The sequence below is a fragment of the Dendropsophus ebraccatus genome, chromosome 9 (genome assembly GCF_027789765.1).
Source record: "Dendropsophus ebraccatus isolate aDenEbr1 chromosome 9, aDenEbr1.pat, whole genome shotgun sequence".
In the NCBI taxonomy this organism is placed as follows: domain Eukaryota; kingdom Metazoa; phylum Chordata; class Amphibia; order Anura; family Hylidae; genus Dendropsophus; species Dendropsophus ebraccatus.
In genome coordinates this window covers 9,164,846-9,183,851 of record NC_091462.1, presented here as the reverse complement: position 1 = coordinate 9,183,851, position 19,006 = coordinate 9,164,846, and the positions used below count along the sequence as shown (strand labels likewise).

Below are 19,006 nucleotides of genomic sequence, written 5' to 3'. Positions count from 1 at the left end.
AGAAACTCCTTCATAGAGACCTCTGTCTAGTATGATGCCCCCCCTGCACACACACACTGCAACTGAGGGATAGATTATTATTATTATTATTATTATTATTATGATGATGATGATGATGATGAAAGTGGTTGCCAGCAATGTTCTGCTCATGTGTAAGGTCTTCTGATACTAGTTCAGGCATATTATGTGAGTGTGCATTGATCAGGATGGAAAGTCAGGAAGGTATTCTAGGATGTAATTTGGTCATTACTTTGGTACCTAAGTTACTTTGATATTAGCTATTATCGCCTGGTCACATGATGCTGCCACAAAAAAAAAAAAATTCAAATTTGTGACAATATGATCATTCACTGATTCCATCTATTTCTGGACTGTCACATGTATGGAGTGTTATGACTGAAGTCATGTACATGGGGGAAGGACAATATCCGGGCGAGGACACAATGGGGGACATGTATCAAGTGGCGTACATATGTTTTTCGGCGTAAAGAGCCGATTTGCGAATATTTTATAAATGTCCCCCAAAGTGCATTCTGCATGCTGCAGGGATGTGGAGTGCTAGATCTGGGGATGGCCACAGTCTCAACACTAAGAAAGCTAGAGGGACAGGAAACGGCTGCACACCTGAAATGTAGCTTGTAAACCAGGGGTAGGGAACCTTGTGGTAATTTTAGTCTTGGAACAGCTGGAAGGCTTTTGAAGACAAAGAGACCCACAATAAGCAAAAAGTACAAAAAACACCAAACAAGTCTATGTTCCCATTACAGGAATGTACCGTCATATATCAGGAAAAGGCGGCCGTCTGATCATGACGGACCTAGCAGCAGCAGACGGGTTTTAATATTCTGATATCTGTTATAATATTATAATTAAGTATTGTCTAATTATAACATGAAGAAAGTGGATGGGATGGTGATGTTATAAGGGAATTAATCTGCCGGATGAGTATATTTTATCATAGTTCACTATTCGTATTCTCCTGACTCCCAGTGCCAGTGAAGCCTAAAGAGGAGATAGTGACAACAGGTGCCAGGTCATCGCAGGTCCTGATAGAGAACTCCTGCTCTTTTGACATGCTGATCATTCTGGTGGAGAACATTATTGACAGGAAAGTGGACAGTGACTTCTATGTGGAGATGATTCCTGATCTCCGATCTGCTGTCATTACCTTCAACAGTGAAACAGGTACGATAAAATGACATCTAACAAGATGAGAAGGTGTGTATATGATGGCAGAGGCCACACCAGTAAAAAAAAAAAACACCTTCACTAATGCAAGTGAATGGGGGTACGTTGCAGCCCACAAGCTGATGTGACCATGACTTCATGGTTACAGAGATACGTCATTAACTTGTACAAGCAAAGAGGTTGCATGACAAGCAGCACAACATGGTGGTTCCTGGTCATGTGACCGAGAACTTCTGTGCAGCCCCAGCCTATACAAGGTGTGGCACTCATCGCTTTTGTTCCAATAAAATCCACTTATTCTGACAACGGGTGCGGGTATCTCAGGCCTTAGGCTATGTTCAGACTGCGTAAGAGACTGGCCGGATGATCTTTGCAGCCGCAGAGTTCTGATGCGGGTGCATCAGCGCCCGCATCAGAACTCCCCACTGCACACTACAGAGCGTACGTCTGGAGCCGCTCGCTCCATAGTGTGCACTGACAGGGTTTTCTGTGGCCACTATTCACTGAATAGCGGCCGCAGAAAACTGACTGACTGGTGCCGCGAGTCCCAGCCGGAGCCAGGGGCGTAGCTAGGATTCCTGGGGCCCCATTGCAAAAAAAACTGTATAGGGCCCCCCTCCCCTACACACTATACCATATACACATACACACACATACTCGGTGATGTGGTCAAAAAATAAATCTCTTGTGGCCAGAGGCAGAATCCTACGTGCAGCCACAACAGTGACTGGCAGAGGAGAAAGCCAATGTCTGCTTGTGTTAGGGCCACGGCGGCGTCCCGCGCTCCGGACCGCTGCCGCACCCTCTCTCCCACTTCTGCAGCAGCCGGTGTCCATGTGCGGGGACCCGGCGCTGCTGTTGCTTCGGCCCCGGGGGGGCTCCTTAGACTCCGCTCCCTGGTGAGGTTAGTGCCATCGCTAGTGACAGTCCAGTGGATCCACTACTCCAGGCGTTACAGCTTGTTCTGTCCATCCACTGTATTTAACTATAACAGCCTATTAGGAGCCTCATGGTTATATACATAGGTGCAGGAGAAGACTAGCTTCAGCTTAACCCCTTATTTACTGCAGTGTGTAAGTGACCCAGTGTTCTCTTATATGCTGCAACACAAAAAAGGGTTAATAAGCTAAAGATAATTAGCTCTCTGCTTCACTACTCCTGTACTGATAACCCCTGAGCTCTGCAGGAGCTCAGAGGTTAACAGAGTAGTGAGGTAGAGAGCTAATTGTCTTTAGCTTATTAACCTTTTTTTTGTGTTGCAGCATATAAGAGAACACTCGGTCACTTAAGCCCCTATTCCACGGGTCGTTAAGAGGAGCAAACGAGCGCTCTCAGCGCTCGTTTGCTCCTCGTTTCCCGCTCGCTGCCGCCGCTATTCAACGCGGCTGCAGCGAGCGGGTGAGTGCGGGAGGGGCGGCGGGGAGCTGCGGGGGGCTGCCCGGGTGATCGCTGATCGCCTGGGCAGCCCAAAGGATATAGCAGCGTCTGCTGCCGACACTCCTATTCAACGGAGCGACGGCAGCAGATCGCTGCTATATCAGTCGCTTGTTTTTCAACATGTTAAAAAACAAGCGACTGCAACGATCAGCCGACATGAACGATGTCAGCTGATCGTTGCACTCTATTCCACGGGACGATTATCGTCCGTAGCGGCCGATATCGTCCGAATACGGACGATAATCGTTCCGTGGAATAGGGCCTTTACACACTGCAGTAAATAAGGGGTTAAGCAGAAGGACACAGGAGGCTCTTATCTTCCCCTCCCCCCAGGGGCCCTAAAGCAATTGCCTTCCCTGCCTCTATGATAGCTACGCCACTGGCTGGAGCGTATACTATGTGTATACACTTCGGCCAGGATTCCATAGAAGACAAGGTAACGTATCTTTTCGTAAAAATACGGCCATTGTTGAAATCGGCAACGGCTTTACTTTTACGAAAAGATTTGTTGTGTGAACATCGCCTTAGGCTAGATCAGTGTACTCAGATACTCGCACCTACACCTGTCTCTGTTGGAAAAAATAAATAGAAAGGATTTTATTACTCACCACATCTTCTTTATAGCACCTGGACTGACTGAAAGCTTGTTTCTTATGGCTGAATACCGCCATATTGCTATGACCTGCCCTGCTCCCACTTGTGTATGTAATGTGTAATCTTTTATCTTATATTAGGGCAGCACAGTGGCTCAGTGGTTAGTGCTGTTGCCTTGCAGCACTGGGTTTAAAACCCACCAAGGACAGTGTTTGTTCTCACTGTATTCATGTGGGTTTCCCCTGGTTCTCTGCCTTCCTCCCACAGTCTAATCACATATAGAAAGGTGAATTTATATTATGAGCCGTAATGGGGACAGAGAAGAATATGAGACATGACAAACTATGTAAAATGCTACGGAATACGTTGGTGTTAGAGAAATAAAGAAATTATTATTTTATCTGCTGTGTTCTGAATCTGATCTATTTTTATAGACTCCCTGGAGTTCATTGGAAAGTTCTCCAGCTACCACAGAGTGAAACAGTATAATCTGAGAGGAAAATTTCTGGAAGAAACCAGAATGATCAGGGCTGAGGGCTTCTCCCCGAACATGTCTGAAGAAATGATCACGCTTTACTTTGAGAGTGGAAGAAGTGGAGGTGGACCTATAGAGAAGGTGGACATGATACCAGATGAGGGTGCAGCCCTGATTACATTTACCAGTGGGGAAAGTAGGTGACCTTGGTTTTTGTCTAATGTTGTATATATAGAGCAATAAGATTCCAAAGGTGTGAGGCCAGCATCGGGTCACCATCTAATCCGCAAGTGGCCACCTTGATTGCCAGTCCAGATCCACAGAGAATCACACAAGAAGGTCACAGCGGAAAAGGAGGTCCGGACAAACTCAGCCATTTAGAAGTATATTATAGATAGTGGCTACTACATCCATAGTTATGTGCACACATTCACTATTACTGGACAATACACAGATATACAACATCACATCTGTGTACTGTCCAATGCTAGAACAATAATAACTGATATATACAGGGCATCATCTTTGTCATGCACCTCTATTAAATAGATATCTGATGTCAGAATGCTTGTTTGTCGGCTGACGCTCGTTTATTTGGCGGATAATTGCCCCATGTAATAGTGCCTATACTGTATAAATGTTCCATCTCCACCTCTGCTCTCCCTTCCCTTGAAGTACTTTGTCCACAGTCCCTCCAACCTCCAATATCTGTCATCTACCAACCACCAAGATCACTGCTATTGGCCATTCAGCTGCCACTAAATCTCAATCAACTCCCCCCCCCCCCCCGCCTTTGGCCTCTCAATGGGGTCCTCTACAGCCATTAAAGAGGTACACCAGGTGAGGGGTATTTTTTGCCGGGGATGGTCTGTTTCAACATAATAAAGCAAAATAGCTTTTACTCTGTGTTCCTTTTTTAGACCTGTCCCCTGCCTTCTATATTACCTAGTGCTATTCTTCTAGACCTGTCCCCTGCCTTCTACATTACCTACCACTATTCCTTCTAGACCTGTCCCCTGCCTTCTACATTACCTAGCGCTATTTCTTCTAGACCTGTCCCCCGCCTTCTACATTACCTAGTGCTATTCCTTCTAGACCTGTCCCCCGCCTTCTACATTACCTAGTGCTATTCCTTCTAGACCTGTCCCTTGCCTTCTACATTACCTAGTGCTATTCCTTCTAGACCTGTCCCATGCCTTCTACATTACCTAGTGCTATTCCTTCTACACCTGTCCCCTACCTTCTACATTACCTAGCACTATTCCTTCTAGACCTGTCCCCTGCCTTCTATATTACCTACCACTATTCCTTCTAGACCTGTCCCCTGCCTTCTATATTACCTACCACTATTCCTTCTAGACCTGTCCCCTGCCTTCTACATTACCTAGTGCTATTCCCTCTAGACCTGTCCCCTACCTTCTACATTACCTAGTGCTATTTCTTCTAGACCTGTCCCCTGCCTTCTACATTACCTCCCACTATTTCTTCTAGACCTGTCCCCTGCCTTCTACATTACCTAGTGCTATTCTTCTAGACCTGTCCCCTGCCTTCTACATTACCTAGTGCTATTCCTTCTAGACCTGTCCCCTGCCTTCTACATTACCTAGTGCTATTCCTTCTACACCTGTCCCCTGCCTTCTATATTACCTAGTGCTATTCCTTTTAGACCTGTCCCCTGCCTTCTACATTACCTACCACTATTCCTTCTAGACCTGTCCCCTGCCTTCTACATTACCTAGCGCTATTCCTTCTACACCTGTCCCCTACCTTCTACATTACCTACCACTATTCCTTCTAGACCTGTCCCCTGCCTTCTACATTACCTAGTGCTATTCCTTCTAGACCTGTCCCCTACCTTCTACATTACCTACCACTATTCCTTCTAGACCTGTCCCCTACCTTCTACATTACCTACCACTATTCCTTCTAGACCTGTCCCCTACCTTCTACATTACCTAGTGCTATTCCTTCTAGACCTGTCCCCTACCTTCTACATTACCTAGTGCTATTCCTTCTACACCTGTCCCCTGCCTTCTACATTACCTAGCACTATTCCTTCTAGACCTGTCCCCTGCCTTCTACATTACCTAGCACTATTCCTTCTAGACCTGTCCCCTGCCTTCTACATTACCTAGTGCTATTCCTTCTAGACCTGTCCCCTGCCTTCTACATTACCTAGTGCTATTCCTTCTAGACCTGTCCCCTGCCTTCTACATTACCTAGCACTATTCCTTCTAGACCTGTCCCCTGCCTTCTACATTACCTAGCGCTATTCCTTCTACACCTGTCCCCTGCCTTCTACATTACCTAGTGCTATTCTTCTAGACCTGTCCCCCGCCTTCTGAGCTAGTTTTGGTTGGAGTCAGAGTTGAAGTTGGTAAAAATGTACAGACTCCCACTCCAGCTTTAAAAATCTCATAATTGAACTTTAACCCTTTCATAACCATGGGTCATTGATTCCTCAATGCCCAGGTCGTTTTTGGACATCAGCTCATGGGATCATAATGATCCCATAAGCTGATGTCCCTATGTCTGCCCACTCTCCTCTGTCCCCTGCGGCTGTCACAATCTTGTGACAGCAGTAGGGGAGAGATGGGAGGGAGCAGAGCGCCCGGCCATGCGCCCTGCCTTCCCTCCCCCCGGCGCGCACCCTGCCTTCCCTCCCCCCGCCGGCCTCCGTAGCTGGTTTCCATGGCTACCATCGGGGCTCTGCGATCACTCCGCAGAGCCCCGATGGACACCGGACAGAGAATTTTCCCTCCGTAGAGGGAAAATTCGCTGTCAAGAGCCCAATAGATGCTGCGGTTGTGCTGACCATGGTATCGCGCTCCGGTGCTCCGGTCACTGATAGCCGGATTCACCGCGGGTCACACAGGCGCAGTTTGTATGCCTGCGTCATCCTGCAGCGTAAATTAACGTCGCTGCAGCATCAGGCATAGGCTGCAGCAACGTTAATTCACTGTGCAGCGGCAGGAGAGGGTTAATATGAATTTTATAAATGTTCCTCATTAATATATTTTATGTTCTATTAATCTCAGGCCCTTATTTAAAATAACCAGAAATATTTAATACTTTCTCACATACATCTAGTTAAAAAGGGTAAAGCATTTCCTACCCATATTAGTAATAAAACCTTGGCCCTATTAGGCTATGTTCACATCTCGTTTTTTGCTATACAATGGCAGTAAATGTATCCAGCAAGAAGTTCCAAAATGTATGTACTTCTTTACCATATGCCTTTCTTTTGACTTATACATTGCATGCGTTGCCCATAGAAAACAATGTTAAAAAAGTATACGTCTTGCATCCGTATTTACAAAGTATATAAAAGCATAGTTGAGAAAAAATGTAAAAAAGGATAACGATGCATTATAAGCAAAAGGTACACACAATGGATACACTTTGTGCATAGATGTGACCCAAGCCAAGGATATGGATGGTCTGGAAAAAGTCAAAGCTCACTATTTGGCAGTTTGGTTCTGAGCTGGAAGAGTCAAGAGAGAGAGAGAGAGAGAGCGAGCGCAGTAATAGATAAACTCTGTTCTCAATGTGTTTTTTTTCTCTCTGAAGATATGGTGTATTTTTTCAGTGTGCTATAGCTGCAGCAGGCTGTGTGTGTGAGGGAGAGAGAGGCAGAAGTTGACTCTTATTAGCAGCAGATGTCCTTAAATAATGTAATAAACATTTACAGGTAAAGGCCCTATTACATGGAGCGAGTATCGTTTAACAATTCGCTATAACTACCAACCCTAAGTAATATTATATGGGCAGTTAATGTCTCATTTCCGGTCTTTATAGTAAGTTTTTACCCAATAATTGCTTTGTGTAATAGGACCCTTAGCTTAGTTTATACCCCTTTACAAAGTTATCCCCCCTTCACATTTGGTATCTCCCATAGCAGGAGAATCTCAGCAGATGCTGATCTCTCTCTGCTGAAGGTAATGCAAACATTCTCTCCCTGTACTGGAGAAAATCCTCCAGCTTTTTTTTATATACATCACTTGTATCTGGCATTATTAGCAGTTTTTCTTTGTGCATGCCGAATAGTTAATTAGTAGTGAGATCTTCGGATGGCTGAAGACTAGGTGCATCCACTGCACATACACAAAAAGGAGAATTTGCTTTATATCTTTGCCTTATTTACTCGGAAGTCACCCCAGGGTAATGTAGGATCATGTTAATATTTTACTACGGTAAATTTGTTGTTACTAATCAAGTCAGAATTGGAGTCAGAATCAGAGTCGGACTTGGTTAATCCTCCCAGTATTAAAATGTAGCTTTTATTTAGGCTACGTCTGCTTTATGTACAAACAATGGCCACCCTGCCAAGAATGGCTGTTGTTTTAGGGCTACCTTAAATCTGCCTAAATCTGCACAGAAAATGTTTGAATTGTACACACGTTTAGGTAAAATCACTACCAGTAAATGGTGCACGCATATCACAGTGGACTGATCTCAGAAACATCTGACTATATGACCAGCACTATATACAGTTATCGATATTTTGACAATCCATCACCATGTATTGATAACCAGACTGATGCTAAGATGGCTGAAAACTACCTAAACTCCTGAACAAGTAACTAGCAGGTTGCGTATTTAAAACAAAATAGTCCTGCGACTAGTTTCACTCTCTATCAAAATGCCATTATTTACAGACTGATGACTCTCCGATAGGAAGCAAAACTAACCACAGGATAATTATTCTTAATATGCGATTTGCTAGTTACAGGAGCCTAGATAGTCTGCAGCCACCTTAGCATAAGCCTGGATAGCATGCAGGCCTAGGAAGCACAGACGCAGGAGCAGAGGGGAACTGGTGCGGAGTACTATTTCTTTTATTATTCTAAAACATTCATAGATGTTTTAAGTGGGTGTGCTGTCACTATAGTTGGTAATATATCTACTTGTTCTCATTTATTGCAGCTGTAAAGTCTGTGCTAACAAAGCAACATGAAATTAGTAAGAAAGCAATATCTGTGTATCCCTATTACCCATCCATTGGAGAATGTTTATACGGGAAGAAGAGGCCTGTGGTAGAATTACCCGATCCAGTGGATTTCCCTATAAACCCTCACTTACTGGAGTTCTTTTCAAAAAATGCAAAGCTAAAAAAAGACACAGAGGATCACCTGGCAGATCACCACTGTGAGGTCAAATGGCCGGCTCTAGATTGCCAGAAACCTGCCGTCACGCTGTCTATCCCTAGCAAGCTATCAGCACAATATAGAAAAATGTTAAAGATAACCCCAACCTGGAGCAAAAAAGTCCATAGTCAGTTGTCACATCTCATGTCAAAGTACAAAATCACAGAATGTGACGTGAAGAGCTCAGTTTGGGAAGTCATCAAGGATAAAGTCTCCGGTCAAGCATACAATAGCATACTCTGCAGACCAGACATGGATGCTGAGAAGGTTTTTCTTGTGGGTCTTTCAGAGGATGTTATTAAAATAGAGTCAAGTTTTAGAGATATGGTTGACAAAGTAACTAGAGAGCTGACACGGGTAGAAGATGATGTGTCTCTCGAGCCGCACTTCTATAAGTTCCTGGAAAGAAGCCCCCAGAAAGATTTCTCCAACCTTCAGATGAATTATGATTCATCAACAAGGAAAGTTAAATTGTGTGGAAGTGACCAAGAAGTGCTAAATGCCAAATGTAATATTCTCAGTGCTGTACAGGATCTCAAGTCCAGGGCAGTCCACCTAGACCCTCAGATCATCCAGTTCCTGGTGCGAGTAGACAATGAAGAACTCTCATCCGATCTTTTCATCAGAAACCACATTAATGCCATACTACAAGTGCGAGAGAATGATGTTCTGTTGACTGGTTCCTCTGAGAAGGACATCGCAGAAGCAGAGAAACAGATAAAGAAAGAGTTAGTCTGTAGACGAATGAGTGTTGAAGACAGGCAGGTTATACAGATCCCTGAATGGGACAGCATTAAAATGAATATGACCGAACTCCTGAATGGTGAGAAGATGACGATGGTGATGGAGGTGATTCCAGCAGGAGCAAAGGACGAGGTGTCTATTTCAGGTCTGTCCTCAGCTGTAGAAATCGCCTACCAAAAGATCCATGAGTTTCTTATGGAGAACACTGTGGTGCAGGAGAACATTGCGGTCAAATCAGAGGCAGTCATGATGTTTATTGAGGAGAATAAGAAAGAGATTTTAGATGCAATTAAGGACCAAGTAAGTATCACAAGAAAGAAGAACACCATTACTTTGTCGGGACCCAAACAGTATGTCAAGGAGGGGGAAGGGATAATACGTTCTGCTCTTTCCAGACTTCATTCTGAAACTCTTTACATTGATAAACCGGGAGCCAAAAAGTTTTGTATAGAAAATGAAGGGCTGCATGCTAATAATACGTGGACCATGTTCAAAAGTATAGTATATCTGCAGAAGGATGGTGTAGCAGAAGCGGCAGCGATTGACATGCATGTAAAAGAACCCCACTGCCGTGTAACACTTCCAGATGGGGTCACAATCTCCGTATATAAAGATCAGCCATACCATCAAAAGGTCGGTGCCGCTGTTGTTGCGGCCAGTGATGATCTGAAGCCCATTGGATTGGCACAGACCTTACTGAATGATGAAGTCCGCGATGAATGTGAATCTTTTCTTCGGAAAGAAGGAAAACTGGAGCCAGGGGATTCCATAATAACAGATGCCGGCAATTTGCCTTGTGAGCAGCTGATACACGCAGTGAGCTCAAAGTGGGATAAAAAATCAAAACTCAGATGTGAACGTAGTTTGTGTAAAGCAATAAAGAGCGGCCTAGATCTTGCTGCCGATAATGGTCACAGTTCTGTTGCAATTTCAGCCTCGGGCTTTGCTGCTTGCGGATATCCGGTGGACACCTGCACAGAATGCATTGTAACATCCATCAGAAAGTACATGGAGGGCCAACAAGGCCCCAGCTCCATTAGGTACATCCACCTTGTAGACAGCGGAGACGACATCATTAAAGCTTTCACCCACTCCCTGACTGATGAATATGGAGACGATAATGTGAAGTTTTCCTCAAAACAAGGAACAAGAAAAATGAAAGCAGAGAAGAAATATACTGCTGCAAACAAAGTCAATGATCAGATGGTGACAACCAAGGAAGGGATAAAAATAAAGATACTCCAAGGAAATATTCAAGATGCAACTGTGAGTGTTATTAGTGTGTGCACCAATACTGACACATAAGGGGTCCATGTAATCACCATCACACTCATAGAGGACCCTGTAATCACCATCACACTGATAGAGGACCCTGTAATCACCATCACACTGATAGAGACCCTGTAATCACCATCACACTGATAGAGGACCCTGTAATCACCATCACACTGATAGAGGACCCTGTAATCACCATCACACTGATAGAGGACCCTGTAATCACCATCACACTGATAGAAGACCCTGTAATCACCATCACACTGATAGAGGACCCTGTAATCACCATCACACTGATAGAGGTCCCTGTAATCACCATCACACTGATAGAGGACCCTGTAATCACCATCACACTGATAGAGGACCCTGTAATCACCATCACACTGATAGAGGACCCTGTAATCACCATCACACTGAAAGAAGACCCTGTAATCACCATCACACTGATAGAGGACCCTGTAATCACCATCACACTGATAGAGACCCCTGTAATCACCATCACACTGATAGAGGACCCTGTAATCACCATCACACCGATAGAGGACCCTGTAATCACCATCACACTGATAGAGGACCCTGTAATCACCATCACACTGATAGAGACCCTGTAATCACCATCACACTGATATAGGATCCTGTAATCACCATCACACTGATAGAGGACCCTGTAATCACCATCACACTGATAGAAGACCCTGTAATCACCATCACACTGATAGAGGACCCTGTAATCACCATCACACTGATAGAGACCCTGTAATCACCATCACACTGATATAGGATCCTGTAATCACCATCACACTGATAGAGGTCCCTGTAATCACCATCACACCGATAGAGGACCCTGTAATCACCATCACACTGATAGAGACCCTGTAATCACCATCACACTGATAGAGACCCTGTAATCACCATCACACTGATATAGGATCCTGTAATCACCATCACACTGATAGAGGACCCTGTAATCACCATCACACTGATAGAGGACCCTGTAATCACCATCACACTGATAGAGGACCCTGTAATCACCATCACACTGATAGAGGACCCTGTAATCACCATCACACTGATAGAGGTCCCTGTAATCACCATCACTGATAGAGGACCCTGTAATCACCATCACACTGAAAGAGGACCCTGTAATCACCATCACACTGATAGAAGACCCTGTAATCACCATCACTGATAGGGGACCCTGTAATCACCATCACACTAATAGAGGACCCTGTAATCACCATCACACTGACAAGACCCTGTAATCACCATCACACTGATATAGGATCCTGTAATCACCATCACACTGATAGAGGTCCCTGTAATCACCATCACACTGATAGAGGACCCTGTAATCACCCTCACACTGATAGAGGACCCTGTAATCACCATCACACTGATAGAGACCCTGTAATCACCATCACACTGATAGAGGACCCTGTAATCACCCTCACACTGATAGAGGACCCTGTAATCACCCTCACACTGATAGAGGACCCTGTAATCACCCTCACACTGATAGAGGACCCTGTAATCACCCTCACACTGATAGAGGACCCTGTAATCACCATCACACTGATAGAGGACCCTGTAATCACCATCACACTGATAGAGGTCCCTGTAATCACCATCACACTGATAGAGGACCCTGTAATGATAGAGGACCCTGTAATCACCCTCACACTGATAGAGGACCCTGTAATCACCATCACACTGATAGAGGTCCCTGTAATCACCATCACACTGATAGAGGACCCTGTAATGATAGAGGACCCTGTAATCACCCTCACACTGATAGAGGACCCTGTAATCACCCTCACACTGATAGAGGACCCTGTAATCACCATCACACTGATAGAGGTCCCTGTAATCACCCTCACACTGATAGAGGACCCTGTAATCACCCTCACACTGATAGAGACCCCTGTAATCACCATCACACTGATAAAGGACCCTGTTATCACCATCACACTGATATAGGATCCTGTAATCACCATCACACTGATAGAGACCCCTGTAATCACCATCACACTGATAGAGACCCTGTAATCACCATCACACTGATAGAGGACCCTGTAATCACCATCACACTGATAGAGGACCCTGTAATCACCATCACACTGATAGAGGACCCTGTAATCACCATCACACTGATAGAGGACCCTGTAATCACCATCACACTGATAGAGGACCCTGTAATCACCATCACACTGATAGAGGACCCTGTAATCACCATCACACTGATAGAGGACCCTGTAATCACCATCACACTGATAGAGGACCCTGTAATCACCATCACACTGATAGAGGTCCCTGTAATCACCATCACACTGATAGAGGACCCTGTAATCACCATCACACTGATAGAGGACCCTGTAATCACCATCACACTGATAGAGGTCCCTGTAATCACCATCACACTGATAGAGGACCCTGTAATCACCATCACACTGATAGAGGACCCTGTAATCACCATCACACTGATAGAGGACCCTGTAATCACCCTCACACTGATAGAGGACCCTGTAATCACCATCACACTGATAGAGGATCCTGTAATCACCATCACACTGATAGAGGTCCCTGTAATCACCATCACACTGATAGAGGACCCTGTAATCACCCTCACACTGATAGAGGACCCTGTAATCACCATCACACTGATAGAGACCCTGTAATCACCATCACACTGATAGAGGACCCTGTAATCACCCTCACACTGATAGAGGACCCTGTAATCACCCTCACACTGATAGAGACCCTGTAATCACCATCACACTGATAGAGGATCCTGTAATCACCATCACACTGATAGAGGTCCCTGTAATCACCATCACACTGATAGAGGATCCTGTAATCACCCTCACACTGATAGAGGACCCTGTAATCACCATCACTGATAGAGGACCCTGTAATCACCATCACACTGATAGAGGTCCCTGTAATCACCATCACACTGATAGAGGACCCTGTAATCACCATCACACTGATAGAGGACCCTGTAATCACCCTCACACTGATAGAGGACCCTGTAATCACCATCACACTGATAGAGGACCCTGTAATCACCATCACACTGATAGAGGACCCTGTAATCACCATCACACTGATAGAGGACCCTGTAATCACCATCACACTGATAGAGGACCCTGTAATCACCATCACACTGATAGAGGACCCTGTAATCACCATCACACTGATAGAGGACCCTGTAATCACCATCACACTGATAGAGGACCCTGTAATCACCCTCACACTGATAGAGGACCCTGTAATCACCATCACACTGATAGAGGATCCTGTAATCACCATCACACTGATAGAGGTCCCTGTAATCACCATCACACTGATAGAGGACCCTGTAATCACCCTCACACTGATAGAGGACCCTGTAATCACCATCACACTGATAGAGACCCTGTAATCACCATCACACTGATAGAGACCCTGTAATCACCATCACACTGATAGAGGATCCTGTAATCACCATCACACTGATAGAGGTCCCTGTAATCACCATCACACTGATAGAGGACCCTGTAATCACCCTCACACTGATAGAGGACCCTGTAATCACCATCACACTGATAGAGACCCTGTAATTACCATCACACTGATAGAGGACCCTGTAATCACCCTCACACTGATAGAGGACCCTGTAATCACCCTCACACTGATAGAGGTCCCTGTAATCACCATCACACTGATAGAGGACCCTGTAATCACCATCACACTGATAGAGGACCCTGTAATCACCATCACACTGATAGAGGACCCTGTAATCACCATCACACTGATAGAGGACCCTGTAATCACCATCACACTGATAGAGGACCCTGTAATCACCATCACACGGATAGAGGACCCTGTAATCACCATCACACGGATAGAGGACCCTGTAATCACCATCGAACGGATAGAGGACCCTGTAATCACCATCACACGGATAGAGGACCCTGTAATCACTATCACACTGATAGAGGACCCTGTAATCACCATCACACTGATAGAGGACCCTGTAATCACCATCACACTGATAGGGGACCCTGTAATCCCCATCACTGATAGAGACCCCTGTAATCACCATCACACTGATAGAGGTCCCTGTAATCACCATCACACGGATAGAGGACCCTGTAATCACCATCACACTGATAGAGGACCCTGTAATCACCATCACACGGATAGAGGACCCTGTAATCACCATCACACTGATAGAGGACCCTGTAATCACCATCACACGGATAGAGGACCCTGTAATCACCATCACACTGATAGAGGACCCTGTAATCACCATCACTGATAGAGGACCCTGTAATCACCATCACACTGATAGAGGTCCCTGTAATCACCATCACACTGATATAGGACCCTGTAATCACCATCACACTGATAGAAGACCCTGTAATCACCATCACACTGATAGAGGACCCTGTAATCACCATCACACTGATAGAGGACCCTTTAATCACCATCACACTGATATAGGACCCTTTAATCACCATCACACTGATAGATGTCCCTGTATTCACCATCACACTGATAGAAGACCCTGTAATCACCATCACACTGATAGAGGACCCTGTTATCACCATCACACTGATAGAGGACCCTGTAATCACCATCACACTGATAGAGGACCCTGTAATCACCATCACACTGATAGAGGTCCCTGTAATCACCATCACACCGATAGAGACCCCCTTCTATTAATAATAATCGTTCCGTGTAATAGGGCCTCATTTGGATCATCTTCAGATGCCAGATTTATCAGTGTATCAGGATGTTTGATAAATCTGGTACATCTGTAGCCTGTCTAGTCTAAGTTTAGACCAATTATAAGATGGCCTAATTTAAAGAGGATGTACCACCAGGTACATCCTCTTTAACCTGATACACGGATCAAACGGCGCTGTCACGGGGAAGCCGGTGCCGTGGTCCGTTTTTAGAACTGCGGTCCGATTCCCATGTATGGTGCCGTTCTATGCACCGGAACCGGCTGGTGCTCAAGCACTGGAGGTCGGCCGGCCCGCCACCAGTGGGAGGGAATTCCCTTCCCTCTATGACACGGCTCCCTTAGAATGAATAGAGTCATGTCATAGAGGGGAGGGAATTCCCCCACTGGGGGCGGGCCGGCCGACCTCCAGTGATTGAGCACCAGCCGGTTCCGGTGCATAAAACGGCACCATACACGGGAACCGGGCCGCGGTTCGAAAATTAGACCGCGGCACCGGCTTCTCCGTGATGACGCCGTTCGATCCGTGTATCAGGTTAAAGAGGATGTAAAATTGGTACACACTGGTGCCATTAGACCATATTACAAACAAGTGATGCACATAACACAGATGGCACAGAACAGAACTTTCCTATTCACTCACGGACTGAAATCTCTTTATATCTTTAGACCAATGTGATAGTGAACAGCGTGGGAAAAGAACTTAATCTACAGAGCGGAGCCGTGTCCAAAGCGATATTTATGAAGGCCGGGGCTAAACTACAAGAACTTCTCAGAAAAGAGAACCCACAGACTCCAGTAGCTGATGGTTCTGTGCCCATCACAGACGGCTGCAACCTGGCCTCTGACCTGGTCATCCACTGCGTGGTTCCTCAGTGGGATGAAGGACAAGGTTCTTCTGAAAAGGTAATAGCTATGTATACAGTATATATAATGACATATACCATTGCAATGCGGAGTTCAGATTTCGTCCCTAATGCTGATAACCCTTTAAAATAGGACAAATGAAGACAAACAGCAATCTTGGAGGTTGCAGTCACTAGAGAAGTACAAAAGCTTAGTAGTTACTTTCATCCAATGAGTTTTCCTACGTTTCTGGTCATACAACTTCAACAATCACTACAAAACTGCATACATTTTGTAAATGAGTATCACAGTAATATCCCACTGATCCCTGTAAACCTTTTATTACACTGAAAGATTTGCGAATGATTAACCCTATCACGAAAAAGCTTATTTTGGCCTTGCAGGTGAAGCCTTTTTTTCTTTTCCTTTTTTTTTTTCTTTTTGTTTTTCCGTCTTCGCCTTCTAAGACCCAAAGTTTTTGCGGAATCAACTGTACTTTGTAATGAAACCTTTCATTTAACCATAAACATATAAAGCTAAACAAAAAAAATATTATTTATTAAAAATAATATAATTATATATCTTCACACAATGTCTTTATTACGGCCATATTTGTAAGGCCTAAAAATGGCAAATACAGCAAAAATAAGAGTGCCAAAGTGGGGTGTTTTTGCAAATAAAAATACCCCAAAATTGCTAACCCTTAAAACCTTTTTATTTTTCCACTAATGGGGCTGTTTGATGGCTCTTTATTTACGCGATGACCTGTAGTTTTAAAGGGGTTATCCAGAGCTACAAAAACATGGCCACTTTCCCCCTACTGATGTCTCCAGTTTGGGTGTAGGTTTTGAAATTCAGTTCCACTGAAGTAAATGGAGCTTAATTGCAAACCGCACCTGACCTGGAGACAACAGTAGGGGGAAAAGTGGCCATGTTTTTGTAGCGCTGGATAACCCCTTTAAGTGGTACCTCTTTTTTTATGATGTCACAAAAAAATTGAATTTTGGCTCTTTATTTTTTTTATTTTTCGTTTACACTGTTCACTGTACAGAATGTCACATTTTAATACACTGGACAATTACTCACACAGCGATACCTAATATGCTTGCTTTTTTTTTTTTGTAAAATAGGAAAAGAGGGTAGTTTACATTTATTATTAAACTTTTTAAGTTCCTTTAGAGGACTTTAATGAGCAAGCAATCATTACTTATTCTGCTTATTCTGTTCAGTGCTATGCCATTGCATAGCATTGATCAGTGATATTGACACCTTGCTCATAGAGTTTGCCAGAGGCGGACTCTATGAAAGGTTCACCAAGCTGACCGCATGGAGGTAAGTATTATACCTTTAGCGATCAGGGAAACCGATCGGGTTTTGATCAGTCAGTGACAGGAGTTGCACCTGGCACTGGTATTCAAATGCCATTTAAGGGGTAATGGTAGGCAGTAGCTGCTGTCCGTTATTAACTGTGGGGACCCATCTGTTGATAGCAGCCAGTCCTCACCGTCTATAAAGCAAGCTCAGCTTCATCGTGCTGCTAGGCATTTTGCTGTAATGGTACGTCATGATGTCATCGTCATATGATGTGAAGGGGTTAACAATTAACATTAACTATGGGGGCCTAATTTCAGAGGGGGCATACAGTAATTGGGTCTATTTATAAAAGAGGGAGGAAGGCATACAGTATGGGAGCCTAACTATAGAGGTGGGGCATACAATATAGCAGCCTAACTACAAGGAGGACATACAAAATGTGGGCCTTACTACCAGGGATAATATAATATGGGGGCCTTATTTAGTGGCAAACAGTATCAGAGCCTAACCACAGTATAGGTTACATTCCCACATGCCTGTGAACACATGTGGTCAGAACCATGCTTTCACCAATGGTTGCCCAATGTTGCAGGGAATAGCTCTCAATGTAAGCCGTTACTAACCTCTGCCTAGTACTTCTCTAACTTGTCACCACATGCTTTATGACAGATTCTAAGGAAGATTGTAAATGATTGCCTGCGAGCCACAGAGGAGAAACAAATGCAATCAATATCATTTCCCGCCATGGGAACCGGAGTTCTGAGATTCCCCAAAAACACTGTAGCTTCTATAATGTATGAAGAGATCCTTAACTTCAGCAGCAAAGGAAACAACAATTATCTCAAAGAAGTGACCTTCATGTTACACCCAAGTGACGTGGAAACAATAAAGGTAAGATACAGAGTTATCAATCATCTCATGCTTCCAACCACATTTTATCTTATTACAATTGCCGTCAATGTCAGAGCAGCTTATGCTAAAAGCTGAACCTTGTGACATCTAATGTGCACGGGGCAGCTCAACCTTCACCTGGCAACATACCCTGTGGTGGGAAGACACGGATCTTAACATGTCTGATAAAGGAGTCTGAAGGGGACAGAAAAATCTGAAAGAGGGGCCTTAAAGGGGTACTCTGTCATCAGGTAAAAACATAAACATGCAGCAGAAGAATATAACATTACTTACCTGTCTGCCCCAGTTCAGAGACTGACAAAATTTTATTTGTTTTGGGGAGCTTAGTTCTGTATGTCAAGG

The 19,006-nt window shown here is 44.5% G+C and overlaps 1 protein-coding gene across 1 annotated transcript in view; it reads left to right on the top strand.

Annotated features, from left to right (window-relative positions):
* The first annotated feature begins 206 nt into the window (after positions 1 to 206).
* The window catches only part of LOC138801741 (protein mono-ADP-ribosyltransferase PARP14-like), a 47,758-nt gene continuing 28,958 nt past the window's right edge, over positions 207 to 19,006 (top strand). Inside the window, exons 1-6 of the mRNA XM_069984835.1 lie at positions 207 to 222; positions 991 to 1,185; positions 3,654 to 3,890; positions 8,621 to 10,851; positions 16,262 to 16,498; positions 18,422 to 18,643. Coding sequence (XP_069840936.1) covers positions 207 to 222; positions 991 to 1,185; positions 3,654 to 3,890; positions 8,621 to 10,851; positions 16,262 to 16,498; positions 18,422 to 18,643 — 3,138 coding nt within the window. The remainder of the gene's footprint in view (positions 223 to 990; positions 1,186 to 3,653; positions 3,891 to 8,620; positions 10,852 to 16,261; positions 16,499 to 18,421; positions 18,644 to 19,006) is intronic.